The sequence below is a fragment of the Mercenaria mercenaria genome, chromosome 12 (genome assembly GCF_021730395.1).
Source record: "Mercenaria mercenaria strain notata chromosome 12, MADL_Memer_1, whole genome shotgun sequence".
Lineage (NCBI taxonomy): Eukaryota > Metazoa > Mollusca > Bivalvia > Venerida > Veneridae > Mercenaria > Mercenaria mercenaria.
The window spans coordinates 30,615,819-30,634,597 of record NC_069372.1 but is presented as its reverse complement, the minus strand read 5'-3'; the positions used below and the strand labels follow the sequence as shown (position 1 = coordinate 30,634,597).

Here is an 18,779-nt window from a genome sequence, read left to right as displayed (position 1 = left end):
TCTACTCTACTTTGAGAAATTTTGTTATGAGGGTCGTGTTTTCTTCTAAATCACATCCTGTGAAATGGTTGTCTTTTTTGTTCTTCAACGTATGATCAATATATGCCTTACCTATTGACAACCTTTTCTTTAAAAAAATGTCTTAGAGACTGTATACTTTTTATTTTCAAATCTGAAATAAATTTTTCTTGACACCTGTTTTCCTTTTGGATTTGGCTTTGATATGTTTTAGTGTCTGTCTCTTCTACCCCTGTACATCTTCCTGTCTATCATAACTTGTCAATGACCAAACTGATTTAAAGAGTTGTTGCCTTTGTTCTGCTGTTACTTTTGTGTCACATTTTTGTCTGCAGTTGCTACAGCCTACTGGCTCAACCAACTAGCGGCGTTGGGCTTTCCATCTGCTGATTTATACTCTGCACCTGACAGCCTGTAACTTCTTTCACATTTATTCCCTGTTTCTGGTATTGCTTTTCTTTTTCTAGTATGGAACTCCTCAGGCATTATAAAAACTGCTTTTTTCTTGATGTAGATGTTGATTATCATTGGTGGTAGGTGTACATTTGTTGTTTCTGTTAGTCAGAATGTTCATCTTATAACGGCGAGGCAAAGTATATTTCAGGGTCTTGATTTTCAAGGCATCCTTCATAGTGTTCCAAAATTCCATGAAAGGATGTTTAGATTTTAAACTTATTTTTACCTGCAATGGCAAGTGAATCACTTTTGGTTGGATTCATTGTAATGACTGGCTCTTCAACATTATTTGTGTAAAATATAACATTGCACTTTGAGTAATTAGCCAGTACTAATGGGAAAAGGTCTGCTACTGACAAGTAATCAAGCCACAATTGTTTCTTCATCATCCGGATGATGACAGTTTAACACAAAGGCAATTTACTCTTCCACACTTTCTGTAAGAGTGTCGTAAATGTGAGGGATCTTTGCCAATTTGTTTCCCACTAGCTTATAAAAAGCAGTTACCGTTTGATTTTTTCTCTTACAAGATCATTTGCTGACAGCAGTAAATCTACTTTACCTTTAATTACTTAAACTCTTTTTTTCTAAAACATTTAAACCGGTTCCTGTGCAAAATACAATATCTGCCACACACTCTAAACTTGACAGTCCGTTTTCATCACCTAATTCTTGAAAAAACAGTGAAAGTTGACACTGCCTAATAAACCTATTGTGGAATGTCTGCTTCTTGACATGAAAATAACATACAATCTTACTACCGGGCCTTCAACCAGAATCTTCTATCATGACATAGCGCAATATGGCTGTTGCCCTACTGTATAACATCAGTAAGGTTTAGGTCCTATCTTTATATGACCTTTTCTGGCTCAGTTGGGTTAATGCATTATATGTAGAAAACTGCTCTGCTGAAACGTGCTATCTTTACATATCATGTTTTGGATTTTTTAAAATCCTCCCCAAGCCTTAACCCTTTACCACACCGATACGTTTATCACTGTATCTATCGATTACCAAACAGATACGTATTGATCCGTGTCTATCGATTACCCGATAAAAACGTATATTTTTGAGTATCGACCATTTGAACAACAAGAGCTGTCCGTAAGACAGCGCGCTCGACTCTTCTCAGTGCTTGACTCTGAATTAGAGCTTTGCCAGTAAAAACTAGAGCTATCACTAAAGGTGATGAATGTACCCCCCACCCCCCGCATGCACTGACACAGTATAGTAACAAAAAACAAAGTCCCATAACTATGCAGAATATTTATCTAAAAGAACGTAACATGCACCATGCACAACTAGGGTTGGTACTGATCACTTGTGTGAAGTTCCATTAAATTGTGTGCAAGGGTTCGGAAGATTAGGCACGCACAAGACTGCATATGCAGACTGTATGTACATAGTATGTTAACAAGAAACAAAGTCCCATAACTCTGCAATTTTTGTCGCTGAAAGAACCTAACATGTCCCATGCACAACTACTGTTGTTACTTATCACTTGTGTGAAGTTTCATAAAATTGTGTCAAGGGGATGAGGAGAGATTGTGCGCACAAGATTGTGTATATGTATATAGTATACTAACAAAAAAACAAAGTCCCATAACTCTGCAATTTTTTTTTCTGAAAGAACCTAACATGCCCCATGCACAACTACTGTTGGTACTAATCACTTGTGTGAAGTTTCATAAAATTGTGTCAAGTGGATGAGGAGAGATGGTGCACACAAGATTGTGTCTATGTATATAGTATAGTAACAAAAAAACAAAGTCCCATAACTCTGCAATTTTTTTTTCTGAAAGAACCTAACATGCCCCATGCACAACTACTGTTGGTACTAATCACTTGTGTGAAGTTTCATAAAATTGTGTCAAGTGGATGAGGAGAGATGGTGCACACAAGATTGTGTCTATGTATACTTTGTAGTATAGTAACAAAAAAACAAAGTCCCATAACTCTGCAAATTTTTTTTCTAAAAGAACCTAACATGCCCCATGCACAACTACTGTTGGTACTAATCACTTGTGTGAAGTTTCATAAAATTGTGTCAAGTGGATGAGGAGAGATGGTGCACACAAGATTGTGTCTATGTATATAGTATAGTAACAAAAAAACAAAGTCCCATAACTCTGCAATTTTTTTTTCTGAAAGAACCTAACATGCCCCATGCACAACTACTGTTGGTACTAATCACTTGTGTGAAGTTTCATAAAATTGTGTCAAGTGGATGAGGAGAGATGGTGCACACAAGATTGTGTCTATGTATACTTTGTAGTATAGTAACAAAAAAACAAAGTCCCATAACTCTGCAAATTTTTTTTCTAAAAGAACCTAACATGCCCCATGCACAACTACTGTTGGTACTAATCACTTGTGTGAAGTTTCATTAAATTCTGTCAAGGGGTTAAGGAGAGATGGTGCGCACAAGATTGCGTCTATGGACAGACGGACAGACGGCCAGACGGACAGACAGACAGACAATCTGAAACCAGTATACCCCCCCTTACAACTTTGTTGTCGGGGGGTACAAAAATTCCAAGTTAAAAAGGGACATAACTCTGTCAAAATTCAAATCAGAGTTATGGGAATTGTGTCTCCTTGTGTAGACTTTGATAGTAAATAACTTTTTTGAGTTTCAAGTCAAAAGCTTTAATAGTAACAGAGATATTTGACTTTATCAAAAATTTTAACAAAAAAATCTAAGTTAAAAAGGGGCATAATTCTGTCAAAATTCAAAACAGACTTATGCGAATTGTTTCTCCTGGTGTAGACTTTGATGGTAAATAAGTATTTTAAGTTTCAAGTCAACAGCTTTGATAGTAACAGAGATATTTGACTTTATCAAAAACTTAAAGCAAAAATTCTTAGTTAAAAAGTGGCATAATTCTGTCAAAATTCATATCAGAGTTATGGGGATTGTTTCTCCTGGTGTAGACTTTGATAGTACTAACTATTTTAAGTTTCAAGTCAATAGCTTTGATAGTAACAGAGATATTTGACTTTATCAAAAACTTTAACCAATGGCGACGCCGACGCTGGGGCGAGTGCAATAGCTCTACTTTTTCTTCGAAAAGTCGAGCTAAAAACGTGTATCCCCGTATCTCATAATCAATCACTTTATTTTCATTCTTTTATTATCATTATTATACCAGATTTATATAGCGCCCTTTTCATGATCAATTTCACGTTCAAGTAGCTTTACATAGTTCAAATGCAGCCACACAGGGCGCATAATTCATCCTCTACTAGTACAGACACAGAGCGATCTGACCAGAGGGACAGAGTGAGACAAAGCCCCCACGACAGAGAGACCAGAAATCAGATACAGGCTTGTCCGGCTAACTTAGACTAGCTCGTTGCGAATAGACAGCCTGGTTCTTTAACGTGCCCAGTGTATAGCACTGATACACGCAAGGATTGCCTGGGTTCCTCACCAGTACACCTCTAGTTGGGTGGGAAACACTGAAAAGCGTTTCTGAAAATTCCCGAGTAGCTGCCAGGGATCGAACCCCCGACCTCAGGATTGGAAGGCCAGTGTGCAAACCACTGAGCTATCCGTCCACCTATAAAAAAGGAACAAATTCCAGATGTTTACTAATGCAAAGTACGGGATTTCGTCATAGGACCACTAGATGATGTCACAAGCCAAATATTAAGGCTCTAGGCCTTGAGGTTTTGGACAAGATTTTTATAGTTTTTCCTTTTGGTTGCCATGGCAACCAGAGTTATGCATGGAATTCAATTCTTTGAACAATTTTGAAAGGGGACCACCCAAGGATCATTCCTGTGAAGTTTGATGTAATTTTGCCCAGTGGTTTTCAAGAAGATTTTTTTAGAAAATGTTGATGGACACACGACACACGATGGACGACGCACATTGCACGACAGATGACAGACATTGAGTGGTCAAAAAAGCTCACCATGAGCCTTTGGATCAGGTGAGCTAAAAATAAAATCATGCTTTACTGTTGTTCATACATATGAAATAAGGCTAGCAGTGAAGCCATATAGACTTTCACTGGCCTTGATGGTATATTACAGGTTATTCCAGAGTCTGACTTTAGAGGGAAAGGAAGATCAGTTTGTATGGTATTGTGGTATTGAGTTCTCGAATATGTGATGATAAAATTTAGATTTCTTGATGGTATGAAATGTCTGTGATCTACAATTACTATGCTATTTGCTGATTAGAGATGATTGATAGGCGTACACTAGAGTCTCTGTATATGAGATGGGCGAAATTTTTCACAATAATATAGAATTTCTTAAAACTTTGGATATTGAAGGACAATCTGAGACATCTAAGAAAAACAAAGATATGCAATAAAAGTCATAGGTCACCAGTATTGAAAGAGTTGTCTGCCCTTGAAAATAGTATTTTTGGGGGAAATGCCATTTTCAATTTGCAAAACTAGCCATGGTACTGAGCATCTTTACAAGATTTGGTTGAATTCCCACTATAGTTACGTGACATACAGATAGACAAGACATTATCAATATATCTCCACACACATATGGGAAGACTCAAAGACGCTCGCGGCAGTTTCATCATTTTTTTTCGCAGTAATAGATTTTGATGAAATGTTCTTTATTACAAGATTAGGTTATGATGTCTTGAAAAATGAAATAAAAATACTAGGTGACCAGCACTGTTTTTAAATTTTCCATACTCCTACCATGTGTTTCAGTAAAGTACAACAGGGCACTCGTTTGGCTGTTTTTTCAGGGCCGAATATGGGCCTCATTCCCCTCATAAAATAAAATTTTTTCCCCCCTTTCTCAGAAGAAATTCCCCTGATAATAGGTTGTTTGACACAATTAGATATGAACTCTCTTTCAAGTTATATTATCTTGCATCTAAGGAAGGTTACTGCTGCAGTATAGTTACATTTGTCAGAAATGATTGAAAACAGTGTTAATAAGTGTGAAAAGTAGTAAAATATATATGGCCTTTTTGTCTTAAAACGACGAAAAAATCCCCTTCCTGAGGGTATGGGTACCTGTCCCAGAAAGTTGTATAGTGCGCTGTACAATAACTAGTATAAATTTGAAATTTAAGCATTTTTATAACAGAAAACAATATTTCTAGTGGAGGTATGCGCAGAAAAATAAAAAAATTGATTTTGTAAAAAAGAACAATAGTTGTTTAGCAGGTTATTTTTTCATATTTTTGTCAATCTTAAGTTGGTATTTCTGCTATTTTATCGAGTTTCACATAATAGAACTAAATCAAACTCTGCACATGTATTTGCTTATGTCTACCTAATCTAAAACAAAAAGAAAATTTGTAGTCACCATATTAGATTTTGCTTAAATTGAATTACAACGAGGTGGGGTGTGGCATGCATTTATAGAATGCAGGTTGGTATGAAAACTTTTCTTTGTTTTGGGTTTACTGCTGTTTTTCAACAGTATTTCAGTCATGTAACGGCGGGCAGTTAACCTAACCAGTGTTCCTGGATTCTGTACCAGTACAAACCTGTTCACCGCAAGTAACTGCCAACTTCCTCACATGTATCAGAGGTGGAGGACTAATGATTGCAGACACAATATCGTTTATCAAATAGTCACGGAGAACATACGCCCCGCCACGTAATCAATTTTTATTTCAAAAAATGGCATAAACCGTAATCGTATGAGTATAGGTCGCACTCGTGTATAAGATGCAATGAAAAAATATCAACAGATTTCTGGAAAAATGCTTATACCCATGTACTGGTCACAGACAAAAAGGGAATCTCAAAAAACATGTAAATTTGTAATGAAACAAGATTTTCTGGGATCGGTCGGCCGGTAATTTTATCAAAGTTGTGAAAACGGCTTATAAAAATCTCGAGGTGAGATACTTAATTGACAGTTTCAATGGAATTAATTTATTTATTAAAGCAAGAGCTGTCAGAGGACAGCAACGTTCAACTATTCAACAGCCTTGTCAATTGAATGAATACAAAAGTTGAAAAAGGGGCATAATTTAGTAAAACAAGAAACGGTAGTAAAACCGCAGCGCATTGACCTTTGACCTGGTGACCCCAAAGTCAGTAGGGGTCGTGTACTTAATAAGTACTATCAGCATGTGAAGTTTGAAGGTCCTGGGTGCAGTGGTTCACGAGAAAAAAGCCTTCATGCAAAAAGTTAACATTTGACCTGGTGACCTTAACCTTTGACATGGTGACCCCAAAGTCAGTAGGGGTCATGTACTCAATAAGTACTAAAAGCACGTGAAGTTTGAAGGTCCTGGGTGCAGTGGTTCGCGAGTAAAGTGCTTTCATGCAAAAAGTTAACGTTTGACCAGGTGACCTTGACCTTTGACTTGGTGATCCCAAAGTCAGTAGGGGTCGTGTAATCAATAAGTACTATCAGCATGTGAAGTTTGAAGGTCCTGGGTGCAGTGGTTCGCGAGAAAAGTGCCTTCATGCAAAAAGTTAACGTTTGACCTGGTGACCTTGACCTTTGACCTGGTAACCCCAAAGTCAGTAGGAGTTGTGACTCAATAAGTACTATCAGCATGTGAAGTTTGAAGGTGCTGGGTGCAGTGGTTTGCGAGTAAAGTGCCTTCATGCAAAAAGTTAACGTTGTGACGAACGAACTAACAAACTAACGAACGAATGGATGGACAGTTGAAAACTAATATGCCTTCCTTCAGGGGCATAAAAACAAAACAGGGTTATGGAACCTGCATAGTGCTTATCAGCTCATGACAAGTGTGTGAAGTTTCAATCCATTCCCATTAGTGGGTACTGAGATACCAGCTTACATATAAGAATTTAACCAAAAACTCCTAATTTCGGCCTTCGGCCATTTTGCAGACTAAGGTAGTCTTCCTCTAAAACACGACGTAGGGAGGTAACTTCCCGCCATCGGCCGTACACACCAGCATCTCAGTGAAACGATTCTTTTCGTTACCGGTGGTGTTGATCATAACACATTTAGTGCCCTTGCTGCTGATGGTGGTGTTGGACGGTAGATCAAACGTCAAGGGAGTCTGATCAGCATTGCCAATCTGGTTCAGATCGTAGTTGTGTAGCTTCCTCTGTTTGATGACGAAGCGCTGAAACTCGGTGATCTTCTCTTCAAAATCCTCTGGTAACTTCTGGGTAATATGAGTGCGACGTCAAATCGACAGATTATTCCTTCTTAGGAACTTGTACACCCATGACATAGAGGCGGTAAAGGCTTGCATCTCTGGATCAGGCTTGGCGATTTTCTTGGCTTCCAGGTGAAGTTCAACTGTAGAAACGCCGATTCCATGGCTACGACAGGCGTTGACATGCGATGAACTGTGCAGTTTTACCACGGTTTGCCTTCTGTGTTTTCTTCTGAGGAAGGAGGACTTCTTTTTTGGCGGCGCCACTCCCGGACATTCTTCTCATTGGTGTTGTACTCGCGACCAGCAGCTTGTTCCCGTGGGCTTCAGCTAACATCTCTTTGGCTGTGTACGAAGCTCGTATACGACCCATGACAAATGAGAGGTATATCAATGACAATGTGTGAGAGGTAATCAGTGAGAGGTTACAACTGATACAATATATGTATTCGATGACAATAACTGAGAGGTTAATCAAAGTGACAGATGTCAAATTGAGTATGAGATGCAATTGAAAAAACACAGATATTTAAAGTTGTGTCCAAATTATCTCAAACTTCTCAACACCTTCTCAACATGTTCTCAAACTTCTCAACACCTTTTCGATCTCATCACCTTCTCAAACATCTCCTAATTATCGAATCGTGTGATGCGGCAGCTTGTAATTACGTTTGGTTTGATGTACCTGTACTTGCAAAATGTGTGAAAAGCGGGAAGATTTTACGCAGGTTTTGTTAAAAACTTCATGAGGAGTTATAGAAATGTGTTTAATGAAAAACAGCATTAATTTATCTTAATCTTTTACGCCAGCTCTTAATTTTTTTTTTATACAAAATTAATTTAATACGCCGGGTCCCAATACCAGCTATTATCTATACCCAAGTCATTGGTAGTTACTCCCCTTGAATTCTCTTCAATATAAAAGTATGCAGTGTAAACAAAGATCGATTTTCTTAATTTTTTAGTTTGGGAAATAATGTGGTCAAGTTCTATACCCATATATAGGCCGCACCGGTCCTTCCTGACCAGAATCTCGGTAAACAAGAGATGTCTCCATAGGATGACACATGCCCCCGTTGGCACTTTGAATGAATAGTTATGGCTGATGTGAGAGTTTAGGACCTTTGACCTACGGACCTGGTTCTTGCGCACGACACGTCGTCTTACTGTGTCACACATTCATGCCCAATAATTTTAAAATCCATGCATGAATGACAAAGATATGGACCGGACACGCCCATCAATGCACTATCATGAAATATGACCTTTAACGTCTAAGTGTGACCTTGACCTTTGAGCTACAGACCTGGGTCTTGCGCGCGTCACGTCGTCTTACTGTGGTACACATTCATGCCAAGTTATTTGAAAATATATCCATCGATGACAAAGATATGGACCGGACACGCCCATCAATGCACTATACTTTAACGTCTAAGTGTGACCTTGACCTTTGAGCTACGGACCTGGGTCTTGCACGCGACATGTCGTCTTACTGTGGTACACATTCATGCCAAGTTATTTGAAAATCCATCCATGGATGACAAAGATATGGACCAGACACGAATGCACTATCATGAAAAATGACCTTTAACGTCTAAGTGTGACCTTGACCTTTGAGCTACGGACCTGGATCTTGCGCGCGACACGTCGTCTTACTGTTGTACACATTCATGCCAAATTATTTGAAAACCCATCCATCGAAGACAAAGATATGGACCGGACACGAAAATTGCGGACAGACTGACAGACCGACAGACTGACAGACGGTTTAAAAAGTATATGCCTCCCTTCGGGAGCATAAAAATTATACTTGTAGGATGACGGTATTCAGCCAAAATCTTTGACAGTATTCTGTTTTTGTTAACAGCTTAAGGCAAAGATAGTTAACAAGAGGATTAAATGGCCCTAAATCGTTCACCTGAGGAACATCTTGAATAAACTCTGAAGAAACTGTTTTTTCTGTATTTATAAAGGAAGAAACAGAGAGGAATCATTCCGGCTGCTGCATCCTTAATCTTTAACATACTGATCTTAAAAGCAATAGTGTGACAGGAAAGGCCGTACCGGCGACAGTAACCATCAGAACAAATAAACACCCTTTACAATATTTACAAATTTATTTACATAAGATGATTATTAACAATGCATAGATGATATGAAAAAAAACCAACTGATTATAAGAAAGAAAAACAAGAGCTGTCTCCATAGGATGACACATGCCCCCGATGGCACTTTGAATGAATAGTTATGGCTGATGTTAGAGTTTAGGACCTTTGACCTACGGAGCTGGGTCTTGCACGCGACACATCGTCTTACTGTGTCACACATTCATGCATAGTTATTTTAAAATCCATGCATGAATGACAAAGATATGGACCGGACATGCCCATCAATGCACTATCATGAAAAATGACCTTTAACGTCTAAGTGTGACCTTGACCTTTGAGCTACGGACCTGGGTTTTGTGCGCGACACGTCGTCTTACTGTGGTACACATTCATGCCAAGTTATTTGAAAATCCATCCATCGATGACAAAGATTTGGACCGGACACGCCCATCAATGCACTATCCTTTAACGTCTAAGTGTGACCTTGACCTTTGAGCTACGGACCTGGGTCTTGCGCGCGACACGTCGTCTTACTGTGGTACACATTCATGCCAAGTTATTTGAAAATATATCCATCGACGACAAAGATATTGACCGGACACGCCCATCAATGCACTATCCTTTAACGTCTAAGTGTGACCTTGACCTTTGAGCTACGGACCTGGGTCTTGCGCGCGACACGTCGTCTTACTGTGGTTCACATTCATGCCAAGTTATTTGAAAATCCATCCATCGATGACAAAGATATGGACCGGACACGAAAATTGCGGACAGACCGACAGACCGACGGACTGACAGACTGACAGACGGTTCAAAAACTATATGCCTCCCTTCGGGGGCATAAAAAATCAAAGTTCAGTATCTCCGGATACAAAAGATCTTACAGTTCCGTTCTAAAGTGACGTGTCAACGTTCTTTAATTTAATTGCGAACTTTAAGTAGCACAAACAATATCAAAACGTATCTTGAAATAAAGTCCCTTTAAACCGTGAATACGCTGATTCCGTATTGGCTCCCTATGGTGGTAGGTGATTGCATCCCTGAGCTGACTTCAGAGGATAACAAAAATCAGCGTCTTTGCGGTTTACGGCACAACCATGGAACGAAAGCTCTGCGCTGGGAATATCACATCCAGGCGAGTGAAGACAAGTGAACCTCGGGCATTGTACTTCCAGGTTATGACATCACCAGGTAAAATCGTCTGGCGGAAGAAGCTAAAATATATAACATATGGTAAGCACCATAGCAAAACAAGTAAGTCAGGGCATATAACTGCTCCTTTGGGTACACCATACACCTCCGTATGCTCCCATAAATAATACGTGCTACTTATACAAATATATGTGCTACTAAGTTCAGACGTCACGTGATTAAAATACGTCACTAATTACTTCCATTATTACAAAAATTACTTACTTAAAAGACTAAAGTCAAAGTATGAAAAAGATATGAAAAGTTTATGATGAAACATTATAGATACGGAAATGATAAACTGCAGCTATTATTTACAACTACAAATTAACAAAATTCAATGTAAATCAAACGTTATATCATAGTTGGCATCCATATAATATCTAATGCCATACACTAAAACGGACATTAATTAGATGTGCTATAGACTGGCACACAATTACAAATTACAATAATATATTACATACATGGTGCTAGACTTGCCATATAGATTTATTTTATTTAATAAATTATCCTGACATACCGGAACTAGCCAAAATCATGTGCCGAAAAGTAAATGTTACAGAATTCTGTAGAATGAACAAAAATTTACCAAATAAAAATCGTAATGCAAAAATCATACAAAAATCTAACAAATAAATTTCTTACCTCGATCGAGCATAAATTTCTAGCAAAAAAATAATTCAGACATAGATTCGTCTATAATGTCGGAAGGTGGTGTGCGCAAGGCATATCTAGTCCAGTCTATTTAAAGGGTAATGTCGCGCCAAATACTAAATTTCATGGGATTCACGGCCTATGCGTAAACTCCTGACTATTTGTATTTCCACGGGATTCACGATATAGCCGTGGAATCTGACTACTTTGGCGCGGATTGAAATTGACAATTTGAGGCCCATTAAAGTGGTTTTGGGGATAAAAACATGAATTACTGAAGTTTATAAAATATCAACTTTCTTATTACTGAACCAAATTTAATGAAATTTACATGGAAATTTAAGTTATGAAATACAGAAAAACCTTAAGAGGTATTTTATGCATGAAATCTGACATTTACCTCAGTAACTCAAAAATTTACAAAAAGATGATGCAATACCTGCATTTACACTACAGATAAAATAAGGCCCGTATGTCAATTTGTGACAAATAGCATCCTTAATCTTTAACATATTGATCTTAAAAGCAATAGGGGTTATCTTTTCCATCTGGCCAATCACCCCACTAAGTTTGAATGGTGCAGGTTAAAGGCTTCTCAACAAATGCTGCGTAAGTTCTTTTCAGTGTTTAGAGTCAATGATTTGAACATGTGACCTAGAAATAGATCAAATTATCAAACGGCAGATTTCTTAATAAAGCAGATTTTTACGCGTTTCTGAAGTATTTTGATGTCATAGATGTAGGTTTCCGCCAATTTCAGAACTAAACTGATAGTTCCCGAATACGGATGTACGGAACAGGTACGCGTTACGGGGATTAGAAACAACCGAATTGGCACGGTGTTGGGGTAAATATCAACCTGTCTGAAAAAAGTACCGTGAGCGCCTTTAATTATATATAATTTCTGTATTGTTACAATAGGTGTGCAGATGGTGCCACTAAATTGATTACCCTTGCCAGTTGTTGATGCTGCTGCATATGCATGATCCCATTCTAACCTCTCTGCTGGAGATGTGTTTTCACTCAGCAAATGACATGTTATGAAATACCTGTAACATTATAAAACAACTATTACCTAACTACTTAAATATATCTTGGTCATTCAAAGCTGCTCAACTTTGTACCAAGGTACTAACAAGTGTTAAAACACGGTTGTGATGTATTCCTTTGTTAATTTTGTCCATTATATAGGTTATTGTACCGATACCGTTCTATACACACGATTATTTTACAATACCTGTCCATTATTAACCTGTAATTGTCCATTCTTAAAATAATGAATACTTTAAGAATGGACAGGTACAGGTTAATAATGGACAGGTATAGTAACAACCTTGTACCTTGAGAGGTGTGAGTACATCAACCTATGAAAATCGAAAGTTTCGAAATGTAAACAGCAACGTTTAACAGAAATTGTAGCTGCGATAAAAAACATGAAGGGGAACGTATAACTTTAACCCAAATCGCCCCACAAATGAAAATCAAACGTAATTACAGAATGTTAGTTTAAATCTTCAATCGTTAGAAAGTAGTAAAGTTCCCTTAGTGTACTCCTAAATCGCAATAAAAAAAATCATCACAGATATACACCTGGTATGGCATTTTCAGTTGAAAATGGATGAAAATGGGAAACGTAATGTAAAAACAAGAGCTGTCGGAGGACAGCAATGCTCTACTATTCAACAACCTTGTCAACTGAATGAAATATTAAAGTCGAATATGGGGCATAATTTTGTAAAATTGCAAAAAGGGTTATGGAACTTGTACAATGCATAACAGCTCATGACAATGGACAACTGTGCAAGTTTTAATCCGTTCCCATTAGTGGGTACTGAGATACCAGCTTACATACAATAATTTAACCAACAACTGCTTAGTCGAAAAAATGGCATAATTTTGAAAAAATGCAAAGTAGAGTTATGGAACCTGAGCACTGCATGTCAGATCATCACAGTGAACAAGTGTGTGACGTTTCAATCCATTTCCATTAGTAGGTACTGAAATACCAGCTTACATATAAAACCTTAATAAAAAATTTCTAAGTCGAAAAAGGGGCATAATTTTATACAAAAGCAAAATAGAGTTATGGAACCTGTGCAGTGTAAGTCAATTTATCACAGTGAATAAGTGTGTGAAGTTTCAATCCATTCCCACAAGTGGTTACTGAGATACCAGCTTACATACAAAAACCAAATCGGGACGCGGACACGGACGCTGAAACATGGATGAAATGAACAAGGAGCTGCGTTCAACAAACGCTTGATGCCCCCGGTGGCAACCTTGTCGATACAAAGCAACCTAAGTCTAAAACGAGGTCAAGGTCAAACTGAGGTCAGGTGATGTTTGAAGATGAGGAATAGTCACAGGTTACATCTGTATTAGTATCAATTCATTCTTGTAAGCAGTACTGATGCCAGACGAAACGGTCCCATTTGGTTAACCTCGTACGGATGGACAAATGAACAGACGGAATGACAGGACAATCACTATATGCCTCCCACATCAGTAGATGCCAGGAGCATAAATAGCAGAAAACCTCATGTCGCCAAACACGACATAAACGAAAATGTTGCAGGCTCAGTTTCATTGAGCCTGTTCATGGACAGTAGTGGAAGTGCAAGCTGCCGTCCATGCCCTCTAGCCCCAGGATAAGCAGAACTCAACATTACACATGTTATCAGAATGTAATTTAGAGACATACGCAGATGTATTCATAAGGCAGTGCACATGGAACCTTCAATGATGCACAGAGTGCCATTCCATGAAAAGCGACTTATGATCCCCAGATAATAATGGGCAGAATTAAACAAACTGGAATCTAACAGCTCCACTGTCCTATTCTTTGAATAGTCGAGCTAAAAAACATAATTTTTCTTTCTTTTTCAAACGCTGCAGACCTATCTTTCTCATGCAGTGTTCTAGTAAAATTGGTTAAATTTTTGCAATAACTGACAATTGTTGCAGTCCTACCCAAAAATGTGCAATTTCACCTTTCTACTGCAAAGACAAAAAAAAAAAAACAAGAGGGCCAAGATGGCCCTAGGTCGCTTCGCCTGAGAAATATACAATAACAGTGTAAACATGTTTGACCTAGTGATTTTATGGAAACAAATATTCTGGTCAATTTTCATTAAGACTGGACCATAATGTGGTCTAGCTCTTGAGTTTAAACAAGTATTTTCTTAGATATGACCTAGTGACCTAGTTTTTGATCCCAGATGACCAATATTCAAACTTGACCTAGATTTCATCAAAAAAATCATTCTGACCAAATTTCATGAAGATCAATTGAAAAATAGAGTCTCTATGGCATACACAAGGTTTTTCTTTGATTTAACCTAGTGACCTAATTTTTGACCCCAGATGACCCATATTCAAACTCAACCTAGACTTCATCAAGGCAATCATTCTGACATAATCTTATGAGGATCAATTGAAAAATACAGTCTCTATCGCATACACAAGGTTTTTCTTTAATTTGACCTAGTGACTCAGTTTTTTTATCCCAGATGGCCTATATTCGAACCTGACCTAGATTTTATCAATGCAATCATTTCCCCCAAATTTCATGAAGATCAATTGAAAAATACAGCTTCTATCGCATACACAAGGTTTTTCTTTGATATGACCTAGTAACCTAGTTTTTGACCCCAGATGACCCATATAAGAACTTGACCTACATTCCATCAAGGCAATCATTCTGACCAAATTTCATGAAGATCAATTCAAAAATAATGCCTCTATCACATACGCAAGGTTTTTCTTTGATTTGACCTAGTGACCTAGTTTTTGACCCCAGATGACCAATTTTCACACTTGGCCTAGATTTCATCAAAAAAAATCATTCTGACCAAATTTCATGAAGATCAATTGAAAAATAGAGTCTCTATGGCATACACAAGGTTTTTCTTTGATTTAACCTAGTGACCTAATTTTTGACCCCAGATGACCCATATTCAAACTCAACCTAGACTTCATCAAGGCAATCATTCTGACATAATCTTATGAGGATCAATTGAAAAATACAGTCTCTATCGCATACACAAGGTTTTTCTTTAATTTGACCTAGTGACTTAGTTTTTTTTTTATCCCAGATGGCCTATATTCGAACCTGACCTAGATTTTATCAATGCAATCATTTCCCCCAAATTTCATGAAGATCAATTGAAAAATACAGCTTCTATCGCATACACAAGGTTTTTCTTTGATATGACCTAGTAACCTAGTTTTTGACCCCAGATGACCCATATAAGAACTTGACCTACATTCCATCAAGGCAATCATTCTGACCAAATTTCATGAAGATCAATTCAAAAATAATGCCTCTATCACATACGCAAGGTTTTTCTTTGATTTGACCTAGTGACCTAGTTTTTGACCCCAGATGACCAATTTTCACACTTGGCCTAGATTTCATCAAGGTTATCATTCTGACAAAATTTCATGAAGATCAGTTGAAAAATACAGTCTCTATTGCATACACAAGCTAAATGTTGACAGACAACAGACAGACGCCTGACATTGAGCGGTCACAAAAACTCACCTAAGCTAAAAACAGATATCAGGCCTTTTTTTATGCTGATTTTAGGGCCGAAATTCGGCCCCATTCCCCAATCTAAAAAGTATACTTTTTTCCCCACCTTGGCCAAAAATTCCCCATGCAAAAAAAAATGAAATTAGTTTTGATTTTCAGTCCTGATTTTAACAACTTTTCAGCAAATATATTCCTCCAAACAATGATTTCGCGACGTAAATTTCCCCTCCAAAAGGGACCTGGTACCCTTCCCCAAATTTACAAAAAAAGGGCTGGATATTAAATTAGAATTGTGACCATTGGACACGGAAATGTTTGTAGCAAATTGTATTCAGATAAATTTGTGCAACTTTAAAGATAAAAGTTAAAATTTAAGCAAATTTAAAGCCATTCCTTCAAAAAGTGTATGTGGAGTTTAACACACCAAATTTCTTCACTATGGATTATTTTGTGAAACAAGAGGGCCATGAAGGCCCTGTATCGCTCACCTGACCTACTGACCAAAGATCATAAAGATTAACATTCTGACCAAGTTTCATTTAGATATGGTCATAAATGTGGCCTCAGGAGTGTTAATTAGCTTTTCCTTTAATTTGACCCGGTGGCCTAGTTTTTGATCCTACATGACCCAGATTCAAACTTGACCTAAAGATCATCAAGATTAACATTCTGACTAAGTTTCATGAAGTTACAGTCATAAATGTGGCCTCTAGAGTGTTAACAAACTTTTTCCTTTGATTTGACCTAGTGACCTAGTTTTTCATCCCACCTGACCCAGATTTAAATTTGACCTAAAGATCATCAAGATTAACATTCTGACCAAGTTTCATTAAGATATGGTCACAAATGTGGCCTCAGGAGTGTTAACTAGCTTTTCCTTTGATTTGAACTGGTGATCTAGTTTTGACCGCACATGACCAAGATTCAAACTTGACCTAAAGATCATCTAGATTAACGTTCTGACTAAGTTTCATGAAGATACAGATAAATGTGGCCTCTAGAGTGTTAACAAGCTTTTTCTTTGATTTGTCCTAGTGACCTAGTTTTTCACCCCACCTGACCCAGATTTAAATCTGATCTAAAAGCCATCAAGATTAACATTCTGACCAAGTTTCATTAAGATATGGTCATAAATGTGGCCTCAGGAGTGTTAACTAGCTTTTCCTTTGATTTGACCTGGTGACCTAGTTTTTGACCCTGCATGACCCAGACTTGAACTTGACCTAAAGATCATCAAGATTAACAATGTGACTAAGTTTCATAAAGATACAGTCATAAATGTGACCTCTAGAGTGTTAACAAGCTTTTCCTTTGATCTGACCTAGTGACATAGTTTTTCACCCCACCTGACTCAGATTTGAATTTTACCTATAGATCATCATGATTAACATTCTGACCAAGTTTCATTAAGATATGGTCATAAATGTGGCCTCTGGAGTGTTAACTAGCTTTTCCTTTGACTTGACCTGGTGACCTAGTTTTTGATCCTACATGACCCAGGTTCAAACTGGACCTAAAGATCATCAAGATTAACATACTGACCAAGTTTCATGAAGGTACAGTCATAAATGTGGCCTGTACCTGGTGACCTAGTCTTTAACCCCAGATGACCAAATAGCAAACTCGTCCAAGATTTTATTAAAAATAACATTCTGACCAACTTTCATTAAGATTGGGCCAAAATTATGACCTCTAGAGTGTTAACAAGTTTTTCCTTAGATTTGACCTAGTGACCTAGTTTTTGACCCCAGATGACATAATATTGAACTCGTATAAAATTTTATTGGAGTAACATTCTGACCAAGTTTCATTAAGACTGGGCCAAAATTGTGACCTCTAGAGTGTTAACAGTCAAATTGTTGACGATGCCGACGCCGACAGATGGACGGATGACAACGGACACAGGGTGATCACAAGAAAAACAACGTCAAGTTCCCTTATTTTAATGCACATTTCGGTATTACCAGAAAATTTGGCTGTAATGATCTTAATTTAACATTCTAATATACTTCTCTCTATTAAAACACGCTTACGATAGAATGACGTCACGTTAATGTGTTGTGATGTCAAAGTTTTTGTTGCAACCAAGAAAGAGCATTACTATATTTCATCTACTGTTTTAGATTAAGGGCATTTTAGAATCGAAATAATTTATAGCAAAACACGGTTTTAACACTACATGGGCGGTAATACATCGTACAAATAATTTCATCCGACGTATAACCGCCTATCGTGCATAAATAGTGTTAAAACACTCTGTTGCTATAAATTATTTCTTAAATACAAATTTTCTTGCAATAATGATGTTATTTATTGTAAATTGAAATATTTTTTCGTAAAAACGAGATATGAGTCATAACGATTAAAGATTTCATGTGGTACCAGTAATTTTCTTCTAATGAAATTGATATAATATCTCGTAATTACGAGATAAGAACGATTGTTTTGTAATAACGATATAAAATGCATACATACATTTTTGAATGTCTTCACCTGGACCCGTCATTTATTAAATTACTTGATTTATATAAAATTGCAAACTCAGCACGAACAAAGCATGGACAACTATCGAAACATACATCATACGGCCAAGTTAAATTTTACTTTTTGTAAAGGTACTTCAAATCATTCATAAATACATGTATGAAAAAAAACGAGATATGTTCGAAACTTTCCTAAGAATCAGCACTGAATATCCCATGTTTAAAAAACTATTAATTGCAATAAATAT

At 37.4% G+C, this 18,779-nt stretch overlaps 1 protein-coding gene across 1 annotated transcript in view; it reads right to left on the bottom strand.

Annotated features, from left to right (window-relative positions):
- Positions 1-18,779, bottom strand: part of LOC123533207 (TBCC domain-containing protein 1-like) — a 320,801-nt gene that overhangs the window by 240,202 nt on the left and 61,820 nt on the right. Inside the window, exon 5 of the mRNA XM_053520503.1 lies at positions 12,466-12,563. Coding sequence (XP_053376478.1) covers positions 12,466-12,563 — 98 coding nt within the window. The remainder of the gene's footprint in view (positions 1-12,465; positions 12,564-18,779) is intronic.